Here is a 20184-nt window from a genome sequence, read left to right on the forward strand (position 1 = left end):
TGTTTGAGGACATGAACAATGTTCTGTCACACAGGTTAAAAGTAACCCTGGAGAGGGGGGGGCAGGTAGATGTCCATATGCAACAGTTGCTTTAATCAGTGCTTTGCTCACCTGTGATGTCGAGTAAACCACAACTGAAATAAACTGGAGTTAATCTGATGATGTAGTAACATGGTTCTTCTCACTGGGACTGGAGGGGGAGGTGAGAAGAAGTGGGGGGTCAGGGGGAGGTGTTTCGGTGTCCGTGGAGAGAAGAAGAAGAGGACGAGGAGGATGAGGAGGGCTGGAACTTTGTAGGGCTGCTTTTTCCCTGAGTCTGACAGCCGTGATGTTTCCCGTGGTGTCCTGCCATCCCTGCTGTGGGCGACTGCCGAGCAAACAGGACGCCTGTGGAGAAACATCGAGTTAGCCTTGAACTCTGCGCTAACATCAGATTTCAGAGTGTGTTTCTTTCAGACGCTTTTATAAACCACGAAAGGATTTATTTTGGTATCCCTCACAGGTTTTATCAAAAAAGATGAAGTGGGTCTTGGAGCTGACCAGAGAATGAAATTCACAGGCTGACAAAAACATCGTTTTGTTTGTTTTAACAAGCAAAAGGAATAATCTGACATAAGACACACGTACAGCAATATTATTTAGGACTGGGCGATATGACCCAAAATTCATGTCTCGATATTCTTTAGCTGGATGGAGATATACGATATATATCTCTGTATTTTTTAAAGCCATAAAGTCAGAACAAAAAGAGAGTTCTTAGTCAAAGCTGTGTCCCAGATCTCACACAGGCACCTTTATTATCATGCAGCGTAGATGTACAAGAAACAATTACTCAGAATTATCAGCATTTATTAAATAATAATGCTCCATAAATAAAATAAAACAATGTTGTTTTTGTGCATAACACAGAGCAGAGCAGCTACCTGAACGCTGCTCCAACAATTTCACCTCCTCACTACGTACGACTCTGGATACTGTAGCTCCAGTGAAAACTAAGGTCTCTAATCAGAAGTACCTGACCCCGTGGTATAATTCTCAAACATGTACCCTAAAGCAGATGACTCGTAATCTGGAGAGGAAATGGCGTGTCACAAATTTAGAGGATCATCATTTAGCCTGGAGAAATAGTTTGTTGCTTTATAAGAAAGCCCTCCGCAAAGCCAGAACATCTTACTACTCATCACTGATTGAAGAAAATAAGAACAACCCCAGGTTTCTCTTCAGCTCTGTAGCCAGGCTGACAAAAAGTCAGAGCTCTTTTGAGCCAACCATCCCTTTATCCTGTCTCAGAGTGACGCTGAAAAATTGCTTCATGCATTTATTACTTCCAGGCTGGACGACTGGATTCATAATTATCAGGAAGTCCTAAAAACTCCCTGAAAAGCCTTCAATTAATCAAAAATGCTGCAGCAAGAGCACTATGTATTAACAGACCTCTCTGCATTGAATCATATCTGTTATTAACCTCTGTCTCTCTTCCACAGCATGTCTTTATCCTGTCTTCCTTCTCTCACCCCAACCAATCACAGCAGATGGCCCCGCCCCTCCCTGAGCCTGGTTCTGCTGGAGGTTTCTTCCTGTTAAAAGGGAGTTTTTCCTTCCCACTGTCCCCAAAGTGCTGCTCATAGGGGGTCATATGATTGTTGGGTTTCTCTCTGTATGTAATATTGTAGGGTCAACCTTACAATATAAAGCGCCTTGAGGCGACTGTTGTTGTGATTTGGTGCTGTGTAAATAAAACTGAATTGAACAAGATTTAGCAGAGTGAGACTGCAGTGACACATTCAACCTGTTCAGTGCTGAAAAAATGGCAAATTTTTGCTCCTCACTTGATTCGCAGACACTGTGGACACTGAAATCTACTGGTAACTGCAAATGACCAGTTAGCAGGGACCCCTCACCAGCTACGATCCTTCAGATATGTTAGAGGCCAGTTTGAAGCATAAGTTGATCTTTGGTCTTTGTGCAAGTTTGAGGTCCAGTGAACGAAGATCCACAGAGTGATCTGAGAATAGCAGCTGGAAGCTCTGCAGAGAACTTCAGAGAGAGCTTAGAGACGATAGCACGATGATATGAACGGGCTATGTTAAAGGAGAGATGCAGTAATTACTACAAGGCACAAGCTACCTGTATCCACACACACACACACACACACACACACACACACACACACAGAAAATAAGCCTTCACATTCACAGGCCCAATTTTGAGATATTTAACTTTTTTAACACTATTGGACTGCCACTTCATTACGATGGATTTTATAGCAAAGACATCAAATTGTGTAGAGGACTAAGCACCAGGGTGCTCCTATAACTTATTGAATTTCCTGCCTGCAATTACATCAGCAAACGGCCCCTCTATTTACCTGTGTAGACAACTCCATTTATTTCTATTGACATGTTGATGCTGCTAATGCCGTTGGTAGACAGGTTCAATGCAGTCTCTTGTCTATCATCTGTCAAGAGAAGGGGCACAGAAGGAGAGAGAAAAAACTCAATATGAGCATTTAGAAAAGGAACAGAAGAAGCAAGAAGAGTATTGGTGATAATTCAGAGAGTGACAGGATAAGGAGAGCTTTATTAAAGAGTTCTGGGGAGAAAGAGCTGTCAAAAGATGGCGCAGCTATTTCTGCATGTCAATTATGGATGAATCCTATCACGACACAGTCGGAAAACTTGGCCAGGTTCTTAAATGACAGAAATGTCGTTAACTTTTGCCATTTCAGAATGGAAACCAGCAGAAAGAAAGCGCAGCGTGTCGATAGTACTCTAAAACAAAATAAACTTTTAACTGAACAAAATCAGAGAACAGACGAGCACACAGTGATCTCAGCTGGTGGCTGCTGCACTAAAACATCTGTAAACACAAATTTATCCATTTAATAACAATAGTTTTTCAGTGTAATCTTAAATAACAGGGTTTGTTTTTGACAGAGCTGGATGGCCAGTGTGGGAATTAACCTCATTCTTCCATCACCTATCAAATTCAAGGCAGCTATTATGACTAATATGTGCGAGGCACTGGTGCACACAGAAATGATATCACACTTGAGTAGCTGGGCCTCTCATTCTTCCTTTAACCGCTATCATTAAGTCATATGTGACTTATGGATTTTCATGAGCTGTGCCGGCTGCAGCCGAAGCCGCGGCAGGAGGGCGTACTCGCTCATGATCAGCACGAGAAAAACACCTCGAGTCTGATGAGTCTGTAGTGACACGTTACATGATGGATTCTGTGCATGTTAGTGGTTCAGGTATTTCACCGTTTGTGACACGTTTCTGAGTCAGGCTCAGATTTACACTCAAATCAGCCTTAAATGTGTTTACACAAACATAAAGTGACCAGATCATCCTGTATTAGTAACAATAGTTAAATCTGTTATGTGAAATGTTCATTCATGCTAACCACCTCGTGTCTCCATGTTCAAGGTTCAGAAATGTCCTCAAACAGCTGGACTCATCATTCCTGACACGTGTTCATAAATGTGTTTGTTTGTGACTTCACCTCGTAGTGCCACAAAACACCTTTAACAGCAACACCATCCGAGTACGACCACGTTAAACACTTTGTTACTAAAATACTTCAGATTGTATCAGAGTTTTGTAAAATGACACATGTGGTCATGAAGCACTGAACAGGTGATGAAGTAGCTTAAACAGCACATTTAACTATGTTAAGGGAAACAGAATGAACAAGACTACAGATGAAAAACCTTCTTAGTGCACAAAGTTAGTGTGAATGGAAAGGAACGGCCTACACAACTAAAACATCTAACTGTCGGATTTCTTTGCGACAATAAAAGGAACTCAGGCTGCGACTGTCACGGTTCTGGGTCAGTTTGACCCAGTATTTTGAGTTATGTTTTGGTGTGTTTTTGCATTTTGGATTCTTTTCTTATTATGATGATAATGATGATTATGACTCTATGTTTCAGCTATTCTTGTTTAGGGATTAGTTCGTAGGTTTTGTTCTCATGTTTATTGCAGGTTTAGTTCAGTGTCTAGTCTGTCTGTCAGTGTCTGCGTCTTTGTTTAATGGTGTCTTGTTTCCTGTTTTACTCTGAAGGTTCATGTTCCTGTCTTATGTCAGTGTTTCTAGCTTTGCTGTCTCATTAGGTCTTATTCCTCCCAGCTGTGTTCCCCTTCTGTCTCTAATTCCTTGATGACTTCCTCAGTGTATTTAAGCCCAGTGTGTCTTTGTGTCAGTGTCGCGTCGTCTGCTCTACTTCCCCTCTAGTCAAGTTAAGTGTTTTTCAGGATTCTGTGCAGTTCATGTTTGCCATTTGGTTTATGTTGTTTTTCATGCAGCCGCACGATGAGGTTGCGTGCAGGTCATGTTCATGTCTGTTTCGTCACGCCATTTGGTTCACAGTTTCCATGCATCTGCACAGCATTCTGTTCACGGTGGTCATAGTTATTCCTTTCAGTCAGGTTAGTTTTTCCAGTTTAGGTTTTTGGTTAGTTGCAGTCTGTCCCTGTTATGTTTTGTCTACTCACTTCTGCATCAGCCCAACTAAAGGCTCGCTTTCAGTTTAAGTTCACTCCAGTCACCTTGCCTGTGTTCGCGCCTGGGTCCACCACACACACTCTCCACACGTCTGCCCCCGCTGGCCGTGACAGCAACAGTGCTAAACTACAGGAAAATCTATTTCTTTGTCCATTTAGGTTCTTGCAGAGGCTTCAGTGGACACCAGATTGCGTTAGATAGTATTACATCCACGAGCATCTGAAGACTTTCTCTTAATTGACCCTTTTTAGTGTCCTTAGAAGTTTCATTGCCATGCAAAGAGACGGCTGTGACAGGGCTGCAGGACACAGAGGTCATGCCCTCAACACTGGTTTGGAAATTTAGAAGTTTACACTGTGAAATTAAAGACTTTACATAAACTGGTTTTAACTGGAAAATGAAATGAAGAAATGACAAAGATGCACATACAACACCAACCAAAGAGCACTCAAACCTTAAATGACTGTTCTTACCTCTGTTGTTAAGTTTGATGTTGAGGGGTAGCTGGGAGGCCATTGCCAGCAGGTTTTGCTGCAGGGCATGCTGCATGATCCTCTGCTGCTCCATCATCATCTTCTTCTGCGGCGGCTCGCCACTGTCCAGTTTCTCTCTCAGCTGTTCCAGAGCGGTTGTCTGCACGGCCATGGCTGCAGCAGGATGGCTGCTGGGAGTCATGGGCAGAGCCACCTGCCTGGACAGGCAGCTCGCAATCATGGGTTCCTCTGGAGGAAAAAACAACAAAAAAGCCAATATATTATCTGTCCCTGCTCTTAATATTTACATTAATATACATTAGAGGTGGGAATGCACGATAAGATAATATTGCAATTTTTAAAAATATTTTGCGATATTCAGATTCTGTACATAAAGGTAAACTTTATCAATATTCATTTTCTCTAATATCAAAGTCTCACACTCAGTCTTTCTCTCATTTCAGTTTGATTGTTGACAAACTGAACGGTTTGTATTACAGTCTAGTCCAACTTAACTGAATCAACCATCTGGTACAATTATAGCTATTCTGAACTATGCAGTTTATGAAAACTATGCAGCCCCTTCAGCAACTGAAGAATTTGAAAGTAAATTAAAACAAAATATAATTTTACATTAAATAAAAAAGTTTTAAACTTAATTAAAATAAAACATGTCTTAAATTAAAATAAGTAAACTGTCATGTTTATTGCTGCCAAAAACAAGTTAAACACATTTGGACAGTGAAGGAATGTCAGGATTCTTGCTCAGAAAAAGGATCAACATGCTCTGAAGTCAGAGCACAAAAACCTTTTTGTAACAAAATATCGATTTCTGCTGTCCCTGTATCCATACATTATTAGCAAACAAAATATCACCATGCTACACAGTATCCATTTTCCCCACCTCTAATATACATACTGATAAAAACAGGCTCCTCTAATCACCTGTCCAAATTTCATTTTAACACATAAATGATTTGACACAATAGTTCTTATTAAAAATGTGATCTATAAATAGATCCTCTTTGGTTCCTCACAGAAAGAACAAACATTTCATATTTGATACATTGTTTCCCTTTTTTTCTTCAGTGGATTTACATTATAAATAAATTCACAACAATCTGACACATTTGTATCTGTTTGTTTCTATTTACTGAAGTATATTTAAGTAAAAGTTTTGGGCTTTGCATTATGTGGCAGAGTATCACAGGAAGGCCATGCAGCACACAGCCAGCAGTCTGCAGCTGAAAGAAGAGTGAAAAAGTATCTTTAGTGTTTTATCAGTTATTACAGTATAAAACTGACAGGCAGAACAAAACAGGGAGAAATAAAATAAAAGGATTGAGACCAATAGGAAAACACGATGTATCACCGACTGCTGCACATGTAAGAACAAAAGAAAGAAAGAAAAAAAACACAGTACCTGGAAAAGAAAACGATGAAAATGCACAGATTCACAAATAAACAATCTTCTTGTGGCGTGTGAGAGAGTGTTGGAAGCAACAATAACCCCCCACCCATGGAGCCAGAGGCACACAGACAAAGATCCAGGACATCTCGACCTCCAAGAATGTCTAAGATGCACAAAGCAGTGAATGGCTGATTACTGCAGCAGCCCCACCCACCAACCCCTGGGTAATGAACCTGCCCCCCAAGGCTCCATGTGTATGGTGACATGTTGTGAACTGCAGTGACTATAGTTAAAAAGGCCCGCTGCCCACTATGGTAATAATATTAATATATAATATTGTAAAGCTATTGTAAATATGGAGTTGCAGCCCAAAAGAGCAGGTTGGACTCAAGTGCATGACTCAGAAGGTTCAGTGCGTTCATTTACAGTGCATATATTTACACAACAACACTATCCAAAAGGGGAATCGTGCTCCAGGGGTCCAGGGAGGAAGGGACATCCAGTGATCTTCAAAAAAAATCTCTTTCTCAAGTCAGGATTTGGCTCACGACACCAGGGAAGGGAATCCAGGAATCTGCGTAGGACAAACACATGGAGGAGAAAGAGCCACAGTTTAACTGTGTACTTCAACATACAGCCAAGAACGGCAGCCAGCCACTACTTTAAGCAGTGGCTGCTAATAAGATCATTGGGATCAGGAGGGTGACTGCCACAGGTGTGTCAGGTCAAAGGTGGGAGTCTCACCCATGCACACAGACAGAGGAGAGAGAGAAAGCTGAGCCAGAGACACAGATAGGAAACAAACCCAAAGAAATCAATCAGGGAGGACTGAGGGACCATGACAGTACACACCCCGCTGGCAGTGGCACTTCCTAATCATGTTTCTATCCAGAACTGGGGCCTGTGGAAGCCAGGACTGAGCTGTATCCCTTCCACTCCATGGATGCCTCTCCCATGGTGTCTGAAGTCCATAATCCATGTAACTGAGAAGGCATCAATGACTCTGCTGCTGGTGGTGGTCTGAAGGATGGGCCCAACGGACTGGAAAAAACAAATTTTAATTGGGAATCATGAAAGACTTTGTGGATTTCTATGTTGTGGGGTGATTTGGGCAGACACATGGTTAACCATGGAAGCTAACTCTAAAGGCCCAATAAATTTAGGGGGCAGTTTTTTGTATTTTGAAAAGACGGGTAAAACCATGAGTGGAAAGCCAAACCTTTGGACCAGGACAGTCGATGGGTTCTGGGATTCTGCTGCGATCGGCTAGGTGCTTATTTTGTTCCTGGTGGCTTTCAAGAGGCAGCGGCATCTGCGGAGATGCAGTTGGACTGAGTGCTCACCTTCACCAGATCAAAAGAGTGGAGGCTGGTATCCGAGAGATGACTTAAAGGGACATAGTCCGGTCGATGAAGAAGGCGTGGTATGGGCATATTCTATTCAGGCCAGCTGGGAGCTCTAAGCAATGCAGCACAGGGCGGCCTCCAATACCTGATGCTTAGCTGTTCGTCTGAGGATAAAGCCAGAGAACAGACTGACCTTGGCATTGAGTGCAGTGCATAACTCTCATCAGACTTGTGAAGCGAATGCAGAAGTATTCTGCAGTCAGACACTATGTCCAGAGGGAAGCCGGAAAACATGGTCGGGGAGGAGTTGCATGATCTTCAATGCAGAGGGAAACTTGGGCAGAGCAACAAAGTGAGCATCCTTGGAGCAGTGATCAATAGTGGTAAGTACTGCTGTGTTATTTACCTAGGGGAGTTGACCAGTGACAAAGGTCAAGAGCTATATGGGACTATGGGTGAGCGGTGTAGGTAGAGGCTTTAAAGAGGGCATGAAACACTAAGCCATATAATGGAAGCCTGCTCACAAACCCAAACAGATGCAAATTTCTATTTTCTGTTAACTGGAACTGGCCAGTCGATCACTACTTGAACCTTAGCTGGTTCAGGTTTGAGGTGTTCCATCTCAACAATGTGCCGGAAGAACGAACCTGTGTCAATGTGAAATTTGTACTTCTCTCACTTAACCAGTTTGTTTTTAAGGAGGCACTCAGGATATGGGACTCGTGCTCTTGGAGGGACCAGGAGAAGATCAGGGTTTTGTCTACATAGACAAAACCTAAATGGTTAATGAAATTCTGGAGGACATTGTTCACCATGAAACACAGTGTTAGCATTACCAGATGCTCAAAGTGGCCCAGGTGGATGTTAAGGCTGTCTTCCATTCGTCCGCCTCCCTAATCCACACCAGATGATTCCAGTTTGATGAAAATGGTGGCTCCCTGTAACAGCTTGAAAGCAAATGCCAGTAGAGGCCATGTATATTTTTATAACAGTTATTTTGTTCAACCTGAGGAAGTCAAAACAGGGCTGCAGGGCTTTGTCTTTCTTCTTGACAACTAAAAAACAAGAACCTAGGGTAGAGGAAGATGATGCCTGCAGCTAATGAGTATTTTTTCACCGCCCACCCCCCATTCAGGTTTAGACACGCTATACAGCTGTCTGGTGGAAAGTGAAGCACTGGGAAGGAGGCCTATCATAGTCATATGTTCTATGATGGGGGAGAGATAGTGCTAAATCCTTTCAAAGTACTTCAGCCAGATTGTGTTAAATGGGAAGAACAGATGGGTCTGGAGATGAGGATGGGAAACGGTAGTTCTTCAAACGAATATAAGAGACGCAGAGAGAGGCGGATCTTATGAGTTATATCAGGAAGTCCATCGAGTGTTACTTGAAGAGCTTCAGAGCCAGAGCGTCGTTCTACCATGGAGTCAGTTAATGCTCGGAGTGTGGAGAGCAAGTGTATAATGAGAGTTTTGAACGTATCATGAGCCACGATAGGGAAAAGTCTTTCAATGAAAGAATCAATGAAATCGCCTTTCTGGCTACATTAACCTGCTTCTGTGCTCAGAGGGAGAGAAACGCCACCAAGCTGCATTGGTTGCTCCCCCTTTGTCATCGGATCCCTCTCTCTGCCTCCGGCCATTTCCACTGTATTTCTGCTGAAGGAGAGAGTTTCTGTTTCTTCTTTGGTCACAGATGTAGCCATCTTCTCTAATGCACATTGCAATAAAACAATGCAGCGAGGCAGCTAACTCCTTAGCAGCAAACTCATTCTTTAATTCATCGTTTAAACTTTGTAGAAAAACTCTAAAGAGATCAACTGGTCCCTCAGCGCATTTTGATACTCTCTTCTTGACGAGGAGTCTGGGTTCGGGAGAGCCCGATTGTCCTGGAGGGACGTTCCCTGCCGGATACACGATGGACGGGTGGCAGAAGTGGGAGGCTGCAGACTGTTGATCTTCGCTTAACTGTGCGAAAGGACACTTTCTCAGGCTGAACACAGGACACACATCCTCACACAAACGCACACATGTACACTGACACAGACACACACTCCCCCTCCCTGAATCCCAACGATGTGGTGATGTGGTGCATAGAAGGGGTCCTGGTGATGATACGAGCAGTTCTGGACACGTTGAAGCTGATGGACAGATTTTTGACTAAGACCAGAAAGAAGTTGCAGTAATTGATCCAGGAAGTGACCGGGCTATGAAGAAGAATGGCAGCAGCATGTGGGGAGAGAAAAGGACGGAGACGGATTATGTTACGGAGTTGGAAATATGCAGACCGAGTTATTGATGTGTGAGTTAAAAGATAGAGTACTATCGAGGATGACACCCAGACTTTTCACACATGGAGAAACTCTTGGAGTTATTGATTGTAATAGAAAAACTATTAGTTGTGGATCGTGTTTGTTTAGTGCCGACCAGGAGGAGCTCAGATTTGTTACTACTGAGTTTGAGAAAATAGGAAGAGAACCATGAATTTAGTTCAGCTAAACAGGAGTGAGGGAGGACGGGGGAGAGCAGAATCAGGTTTAGTGGACAGATAAAGCTGGGTGTCATCAGCATAGCAGTGAAACTGAATCCTGTATTTATGAAAAATGTGTCCAAGCGGAAGAAGCTAGATAATGAAAAGAAGGAGCCCCAGGACAGATCCCTGCACGCCTGCGACCAGAGGAAAGGGCTGAGAAGTGAAGGATTTAAGCCGAATAAACTGAGTGATTTAAACCAGGCTAGTGGGATATGGGAGAGACCGATGGAGGCTCGCCTACTGAGGAGAATAGAGAGATAGAATGAAAAGCAGCACTTAGATCGAGGAGAATAAGAATGGAGAGTAAACCAGAGTCAAGATAAGATAAGATAAGATAAAACTTTATTAATCCCTCGGGTGGGTTCCTCTGGGAAATTCTGTCAGCTGCCACGAGAAGATCATTGGGTATTTGTATTAGCGCTGTTTCAGTGCTGTGGGAGGGGCGAAAACCAGACTGGAACTGTTCATATAAATCATTGTTAGTTAAGTATGAGTGGAGTTGTGTGGCAACTGTCTTTTAGAGATTTTTTGATAGATGTGGTAAATTATCAAAATTATTGGGATCCAAGCCAGTTTTTTTCAGTACTGGGGTGATGGCAGCAACTTTGAAGATGGCAGGAACGGTTCAGTGGTAAGTGAAGAGTAGATGACAGCAGGTATGAGGGGAAGCAGAGGAATGGGGTCTGACAAGTAAAAGGTTTTGACTTACAGATGAAATCTGAAATATCAGTGACAGAGGGAAGTTGGAAAGCAGAAAAACACTATAAATAAACGCAAAGTTCAGTTTATTTACAGTGAATATATTCACACATCACGCTGGTTCACTGCGCAGGCGAAACACGTGACACGTTTCCATCAGAGCAGCGCAAAAAGAAAGAGCTAGAGATGCGACGCGCTGTGTGGAGGTTTCAGAGCATGTGTCGCGAAATCCAGTAAGAAGTTATGAAGCATCAAGGTTTGCTTTAAGGGCAAGTGACATCACTGATGATTTGTTGGCATGATTTATGACCCTAACCCAGTGATTCACAGTAACTGTCTGTGGTTGTGTTGGTGTTTCAACTGGAGCAAAGCATGGAGCATGCTTTCTTGGAGCCCAATGAAAGGACAAGAGTTTCTCCTTTATGGCAACACTTTGAGCTGATCCCTCTCAATAAACAGATAATATAATACTCACAGGTGGATTTTTATTTTGTGTTTGTGTGTGTGCTGGGTGGGGTTGTGTCAACAACACCAGGTCTATGACTGTGATCCAGACAGATGTGCATAAACATCCCAGCATAACAAAGTAGGAAAAGAGCAAATGAAAAACAGCGACATCAGGTAGAAAGCAGGAAATAAAATGACGGTAACATCTAGTTAGCATCTTATACCTCGCTGTTGTCTCTTACCTTTCTTGATCACAGGAACCTGGGAGATTTGGCCACTGTTGTGAGTAGGAATGGGCAGGTGGGACATCTGTATCTTTGGTGAGGACAGGAGGCCTTGGCTTCCCACAAGAGAGCAGTTCAAGATGGCTGAGCCATAACTCTGCCTTCGGCCTTCGCGGCGGTTGCTGTCAATAGCTGCCTGAAGCTCGCCAGGGGAGCTCAGTCCCCGCTTTTCACACTCATACGGGTAGAGGTACTTCATATACCTGCAAAACAGATGCTGATGATTTCCTCATTTTTTGTGACTATTTTTTTTATTTGTTTTTGTTTTAATGTCACATATTTATTAATTTATATATATATATATATATATATATATATATATATATATATATATATATATATATATATTAATATTCACATATTTTCAATTGCTGAGAAAGGAGGGACTGAATGACTCGGCTTACCTCTCATTACATCTGAGAGAAGCTCAAGGACCTGATGTCCTTTTATTTTTACAGTGATGCAGAGTGCTAAAATAGACACACACACAGCTGTGTGTGTGTGTGTGTGTGTGTGTGTGTGTGTGTGTGTGTGTGTGTGTGTGAGGAGGGGGGAGTAAGTGGGACATTAAGGATCCACTCATCTAAAATAAACTCTGAATTTAACATATTTGATTTTAAAAAGACGTCATATTGACTTCAAAGACAAAGTTTTATAGAGGAAAAGTGAGAAGAGGTGATTAAGTAGATAAATATTAATATTATAATAATGAACATACAACAGTGTAAATCACATTTATGACCAAATAATCCTTTTATGTTTTTATGCTATGACACCCAGCTCTTTCTTTGCAATTAAGGAAAATATAAAATACACAATAAATCTAAAATTAACTCGTTAAAATAAGCAAAAATAAAAATATAATGAGTTGGTCATCCAGAGTTCCCAGCTGTTCTTGTACTCACTGTGTCCGGAGCGTGAAAGCTGCACTGGTAATAGAGGTAGGGAGGTTAAGGCCTTTGGTGATCTCCCGCCATATTTTCTTATTGATGACTTCCACTAAGCCGCCCTTTTCTGTAACAAGCTTGTAGAGCATGTAGAGATCCAACACCTGCTTGGCCATGATAGGAATCCGATTCACTGGAGTTCCTGCAGAAAGCAAACACTATTTTCACAATCAATTCCATTAACTGAGGTTCCTTCCATCAATACGTGTCTGTACCTTCTTATTTATCCCAACCCAGCAAAATGTCTGACAGGAACATGAAATATAACATAAAAGAACGTTTTTTAAGCCTGTGCACACTGTTTTAGTCATGCATACATGGGAACAGTGAGTGTTTGATCCCCTGCTGAGTTCATAATTTTAACCACCTACAAAGAAATGAGCAGTCTATTATTAGCAGATGGAGTGATCATGAAAGACGTTCCTGACGGGACAAAGACAGGATAAAGACTTTGGAAGACAGCCACAGGTCAACAATGATTAAATTCAAAGAGATGTATAAACACAAATAGTAAAAAGAGGCAAGCGGAGAAGAAACACTCATTATGGGAATCTCCCAGCAGCCGAGGCCTATCAGGATAACCTGATCCAACCCTATTCCACTTTTATTGAAATGGAAAATTTTAAGATTAAGCTTAAAAATAGAGAGGGTGTCTTCCTCCCGAACCCGAACTGGGAGCTGTTTCCACCAAAAGGGTCTGAAAGCTGAAGGCTCTGCCTCCCTCCTACTCTTAAATATCCTAGTATCAATAAGTAAGCCTGTTGGTGTCTGATCGCACTGTTGGTGTGATATGAAGTTTTTAAGATAAGATAATTATTTTATCTGAGCTCAGAACTAAATCAGATAAAAAGTCTGAGAAATCAGACAGAAACTCTGTGTAGGGCCCAGGTGACGGAGTTTTACAGCTGTGATGGACGAGGCAAAGCAACAGACTTTCAAATGAATTAAAAGTCTGTCTGGGTCTTTGGTCGACTGATAGGCTGGTGTGAGGATTAGAGCCACTGGGGAAAAAACCTGGGATGACTTTTCCCCCCAAAATTCTGACTTTAATCTCAAAATTCGGAGAATAGGATGTTCCCGTTTTTTTCTCTTTCCAGTGGCTCTAATCCTCGTCCATAGAAATAAGACGGTATTTATAAAATTGAATACACAGGTAAGGTAACCAAAAACACCCCTGTGTGTTGTAACAGAAACAGGAAGTGATACTGTACCACAAACACAGCCAACTCCCCACCATCAACCGGATGCGGTTGGCTCAGGACAATCTGCTGGGCAGCAGCTAAGCTACCTTTGCCCACACAGACTGCTAAGCTATTAGCTTAGGTGTTATCTTTCTGCAGCTGCTTACAGTAAAGCTATTAAATCCATAAAGACACAATGAGTAAATATTATGAATAGAATCTGCTTCTGTCATGTGTAGGCTGTGTGCAGGCAGGAGTGTGTAAGGAGGATCCAAAGTGCAGACTCACGCTGGCAAAATAGCTTTATTGCTGAACATAAAACAACTAGACTGAAAATACCAATAAACTGAAGTAGCAGACAGACAGACCAGACACCATCGATGATGGCAGTCACACACAGACAAAGGAAAACACAGGGCTTAAATACACAGAGGGAGCAAAGAGGGAATGGGAAACAGGAGGGAAACAAGGCTGGAGCAAATCAGGGCTAACGAGACAAGAAAGGCAAAACCTGATACAAAAACCTGAGACACGGACAAAGTAAAACAGGAAACAACAGAGAGACACGGACTTCAAAGTAAAACAGGAAACAACACAGAGACTCAGACTTCAAAGTAAAACAGGAAACAACACAGAGACACAGACTTCAAAGTAAAACAGGAAACAACACAGAGACACAGACTTCAAAGTAAAACAGGAAACAACACAGAGACACAGACTTGACAAGGGGAGACAGACCAACTAAAGAACAGACAGAAACCAGAAAACTAACAAAGAAGCCAAAAGACTAGAAATGATAAATAATATCAAAATCAAAGTTCAATAATAATGCAAAACAGAAAAATCTTGGTCGACGACCCAGGCTCCCTGACAGCTTCAGCAGAAAGGTTGCTTCAGCTAAAGCATGTTAAGATTACACTATGAAACAAGTGTAATCTTATTCAGCTATGTACCACAGGCCTTCAAGCTGGCTGTAGTTAAACCTTTACTCAAAAAGCATCTCTAGACCCAGCAGTCTTAGCTAATTATAGGCCAATCTCCAACCTTCCTTTATATCAAACATCCTTGAAAGAGTAGTTGTCAAACAGCTAACAGATCATCTGCAGAGGAATGGTTTATTTGAAGAGTTTCAGTCAGGTTTCAGAGCTCAGCTCTGAAACCTGGCAGCATCATTAGAAGACATAGCATACATTTACACTGCTATGCAGATGACACCCAGCTCTATCTGTCCATGAAGCTAGATAACACACACCAATGAGTTAAACTGCAGGAATGTCTTAAAGACATAAAGACCTGGATGGCCACTAACTTTCTGCTTCTTAACTCAGATCAAACTGAGGTCATTGTACTCGGCGCTGAAAAGCTTAGAAATATGGTATCTAACCAGATTCTTCCTCTGGATGGCATTACCTTGGCCTCCAGTAACACTGTGAGGAACCTTGGAGTCATTTTTGACCAGGATATGTCCTTCAACACACATATTAAACAAATATGTAAGACTGCTTTCTTCCATTTGTGCAACATCTCTAAAGTTAGAAATATCCTGTCTCAGAGTGACGCTGAAAAACTAGTTCATGCATTTATTACCTCCAGGCTGGACGACTGTAATTCATTATTATCAGGATGTCCTAAAAACTCCCTGAAAAGCCTTCAGTTAATCCAAAATGCTGCAGCAAGAGTCCTGACAGGGACTAGAAAGAGAGAGCAGATTTCTCCTGTTTTGGCTTCCTGTTAAATCCAGAATTCAAAATCCTGCTCCTCACATACAAGGTCTTAAATAATCAGGCCCCATCTTATCTTAATGACCTTGTAGTACCATATCACCCTATTAGAGCACTTCGCTCTCGCTCTGCAGGCCTACTTGTTGTTCCTAGAGTATTTAAAAGTAGAATGGGAGGCAGAGCCTTCAGTTTTCAGGCCCCTCTTCTGTGGAACCAGCTTCCAGTTTGGATTCAGGAGACAGACACTATCTCTACTTTTAAGATTAGGCTTCAAACTTTCCTTTTTGCTAAAGCATATAGTGGGGCTGGACCAGGTGACCCTGAATCCTCCCTTAGTTATGCTGCAATAGACGTAGGCTGCTGCATTGAATCATATCTGTTATTAACCTCTGTCTCTCTTCCACAGCATGTCTTTATCCTGTCTTCCTTCTCTCAACCAATCACAGCAGATGGCCCCACCCCTCCCTGAGCCTGGTTCTGCTGGAGGTTTCTTCCTGTTAAAAGGGAGTTTTTCCTTCCCACTGTCGCCAAAGTGCTGCTCATAGGGGGTCATATGATTGTTGGGTTTTCTCTTTATGTATTATTGTTGGGTCTACCTTACAATATAAAGCACCTTGAGGCGACTTGTTGTGATTTGGTGCTGTATAAATAAAATTGAATTGAATTGAATTAAAAATAAGTCGTTATTTAAAGGTTTGTCATTACATAAAGTACACAGATTAGCCTGCAGAAATCAGACAAAGCTTTAAATGGGTTCCCCCTGAAGCAAGATTTTAAATCAGTATATTACACAAAATTTTCATCTGTAACAACTTAAAAATGAACAGTTACTAAGTGAGCATTCACAGTTAATTACACCTGGCGCCTGAATTTGTGTAATCTTCAAACTAACCATCATGTAAAATCACCAAGACTGGAACTGGCTACAAGCATCTCAGCAACATGGGGAGAAAATGACAGCTAGGGCCATTATTCACTGGAAGTAAAAGAAATTTACACAAGAAAAAATGGTAATGATGTCATAACTGCTGGGCCCACTGTCACCAAGAAAACCACTGTTAACACAATAAGCCATTACAGTTTCAAATCCCACAGTGCCAGTTAGGCCCTCCTGGTCAACAATCTCCATATTCAGGTTTAATCATTCAGGCCTAAATTAGTGTAATGTGGTTAGACGACATCAAACTCTAACATTTCCCTCTGTGGTGCAGCGTACACTCCTTTAACAACACTAAAGACACATCGATTGTGAAATGTTAGTAATTTTGTCATAATTAACATATTTATTTATTTATATTTATTTGTGAGATGTTGGATCAGGAAAACAGGTTTTAGATTACTTGATGCTCCTTTTTCATTTTTGTCTTTTACACAATGTTACAACTTTTGGGGGAAACAGTGTTGTATGTAACAGGCATGAATTACAAGAAAAAAACATTAACATGAGAGAAAAACAACAACAGAATAACAGATAAATGAAAACTTTACAAATATACTCCAGACAAAAAGCAACCTGCCCCCTTATTAGCAAAATAAAAGGGCTCTGATAATAATTTCTATTTGCATTTATTGCTAGGTGTAAAGAGAATAGCTAATTCTTTGTAAAGACTCCAAAGTGGTTGACCCTGAGATAATTAACCTGCATTTTGCTGACAGAGTTCCATTGTGGCCATTGGATTTACCATAATAGTGATCAATAGCTGCAGAAATATAGTGCAAACAACAGCAGTGGGCCCTATACAGTGAAAGGGAAGAAAGCTCTGAAGTATCATCTTAGGTGGTAAAGCCACATCAATTAAGGCCAGTAATTACGGCTTCATTTTGTGTTGATGGCATGTGAATGAATGAGACACTATTAAAGAAAAGATTGATGTTTCCACACAAGACAATAGTGGCAGTAATTCTGAAAGCTGCAGAGCCTGGAGATCACTCTGAGTTAACTAAAGTGCAGAAAAGGCTTCATGCAGGCAAAAAGTGATTTCTGTATCAAACATTAAGCTTAAAATCAGGACTAAAAAATCAGAATCAGTCCTCGTGTTCGTGTAAATGTTGACTCAGCCAGCGTCATTTTTACTTTGAAACACAAAGCACAAAACGTCCTCCTGATCCACAGATGTTTCATTTCCTCAGACCATCATGGCTATGTGCTCTGATGCAACGTTACACAAGGTGTTTCTCACTGGTTCATGTGCCTTTCAAACAGAAGGATGCCGACTCCAGACAGACTTTAACTGAGTTAAGGAACTAAAAGCACGAATGGCTCCAAAGCTCCTGAATTTGAATTAAAACAAGAAAGAGGTGATTGTCACTGGTGGGTGCTTCCTGTACACAGTTTAAAGCCTGTCACCATTTAATGTCACAAAGCTGGATTTTAGGAAGGACAGCGATGTGATAGATCCGTGCGATGGTAACACAGCTTCTTTGAAGTGAGACAACAAACATGTTAAATGGTAAATTGACTGGTTCTTATAAAGCGCTTTTCTACTCTGTCTGAGCACTCAAAGCACTTTATACAGCTAATTCATTCACCCAATCACACAAGCACTTCTAAGCCTAACTGCTGAGTATCTAACATTCATACACATTCACACTCTGATGGATGCATCGGAGAGCAACATGGGGTTAGTATCTTGCCCAAGGATATTTGGCATGCAGGCTGGAGCAGCCTGGGATCGAACCACCAACCTTCAGGTTAGTGGCTGATCCGCTCTACCAGCTACAGCCCCCCCGTGTTGTCAGGTCATTCTAAAATAGTAATCCATGCCTTTATCATTACTCGGGTAGATTACTCTGTATTGGTGTTAGCCACACAGCTGTGACCTGCTACACAGAAAAGGAAGCATACTGGTCCAGTTTAATGCTCAGTGGATAACTTTAGGACAGCCTTGCCAACCCGACACCTGAGCTTCTGTTGGTCAGATCAGCTGACCGGCGGCTCCTGAACGAGGACACAGCAGAGATCCTTCATGGTGCCGTTACACAGAGGCCTCCACACTGCTGATTTCTCTTAAGACCCTCTTCTTCTGTCTGGCTTTGGTGATTTTTGTTAGAACTTTGATTCTATTTATTTAGATTTTTATTTATTTATTTCATTTTTATTGTATTCTACTGTATTTTTATTGCTGTGTTCAGCACTGTGGTCAGTGGTTGCTGTATACATAGCACTGGCTTGGCTACACACTCCCCTACAGCTATATGCACATATGTGTTTCAGTACTGCAGTCATGCATGAATGCATATTTCAGAGGGGATTTATAGCACAATACAGTTTACACAGAGAAGCCCACAGTATGAGGTCACAATGATTTCTCTACTGCACAGTGTGCATGTCTCCCTCTGCTCCTCTCTGAATCACACAAGTTACATGAAACACTTTGAGGATTCAGGTAGAGAAGAAAAGCGATAAGAAACACTCCATTTACCTTTTACTGACACTTCCTGTAAGTTGAACCCTGATTTATTAAAATGTGGGTTTGAACATGAAGTGGGTAGTAGTGGAGTTGACCATGAGGTTGAGATATATATATATTTAAAACCATCTTTTTGTGTCATAACTATTGTGTATTGAGTATTCAAAGGTTCAACTATTCACATTGTGTTTCATTTGTTTGTGGTGTCTATTCTACATATTGAGTTGTGCAGAGTTTGCAATAAAACTTTTTTTATGGATTTTGTATGATGAGATCCTTGCAAGACAAAGACTTTGCTGTCGCGCTGCAACTAATACATGAATGTTAGTTAACTTGCACTATAATATTTAACCAGATAAAGAAAAAACTTTGCAGTGCAGACTCGGCTTGTAAAGTCAGCAAACTGAAAAGTTTATTCTGCTTTCACACTGCAAAAACCCAAACCATGATCATTGTGCTGTTTTCATACACGAGTTGCAGAGGGAATTGAATTGTATAGTTAAGAAAAGTGCAGCGAGCAGCACTAGAGGCGAGCAGGCCTCCATGTTCCCTCTGCAGCTTTTCATCACTTTATCACTGATTAAAACATGTATCAGTGCCAATCTATAAAACTATTATTTTGCTGAAGACATAGCTAACCAAACAAAGATCGAGGTAATAAATAAAAGCCTCGGCCTTTGTCTGAGGCACAAGCCTCTTAAAACAAGACTTATGTGTTTTCAATACTGAAGGTGTTACATTTGTCTCTGTGATTCCCTGAAAGAGATATAAGGAATAAAGGAGTGTCGATGGAGGCCTTTTGTCAGCACAAATAATCTTTTCAGACGATGTGTCATTATAACACTGAGCAATGGCAGAGCGAGTGGAAGAAACCCAGTCTGCACAGTCTGACAGTCATCTTCAGTTAATCTCTGAGCTGCTAAGAGAAGAAGAATTTGTAATTAGAACAATGTGGCCATACAGGAGCCTGTAGTAGTGCAGTAATCATCTTTATGCTCGGCTTCATTGCTTAAGCATTCACTCTGCACCTCTGAGCCAATAATGGAGAGAGAATTTCTCCTGTCATTGACTTTGTGCTTTTAACCCTTGAAATGAATGATTGATGTCACGGGGGAAGCAAACTGTTTATCTACTTCTGCTCGGCTCCGTAAATGAAGGCAGGAAGGAAGGTGTACAACACAATCGTCATCGTCAGCGTATGAATGATTTCGTTAGCAGAGGAGG

The 20184-nt window shown here is 41.6% G+C and overlaps 1 protein-coding gene across 1 annotated transcript in view; it reads right to left on the reverse strand.

Moving 5' to 3' along the window:
* Window positions 1-220: 220 nt before the first annotated feature.
* arid3c (AT rich interactive domain 3C (BRIGHT-like)) overlaps window positions 221-20184 on the reverse strand; it is a 68773-nt gene continuing 48809 nt past the window's right edge. The window contains exons 4-8 of the mRNA XM_006802557.1: window positions 12607-12790; window positions 11660-11904; window positions 4983-5231; window positions 2369-2458; window positions 221-387 (exon numbers count right to left, since the gene is read on the reverse strand). Of these exons, the coding sequence (XP_006802620.1) occupies window positions 221-387; window positions 2369-2458; window positions 4983-5231; window positions 11660-11904; window positions 12607-12790 (935 nt within the window). The remainder of the gene's footprint in view (window positions 388-2368; window positions 2459-4982; window positions 5232-11659; window positions 11905-12606; window positions 12791-20184) is intronic.

This window comes from Neolamprologus brichardi, chromosome 12 (assembly GCF_056152115.1).
Source record: "Neolamprologus brichardi isolate AB-2024 chromosome 12, ASM5615211v1, whole genome shotgun sequence".
NCBI classification, from domain to species: Eukaryota; Metazoa; Chordata; class Actinopteri; order Cichliformes; family Cichlidae; genus Neolamprologus; species Neolamprologus brichardi.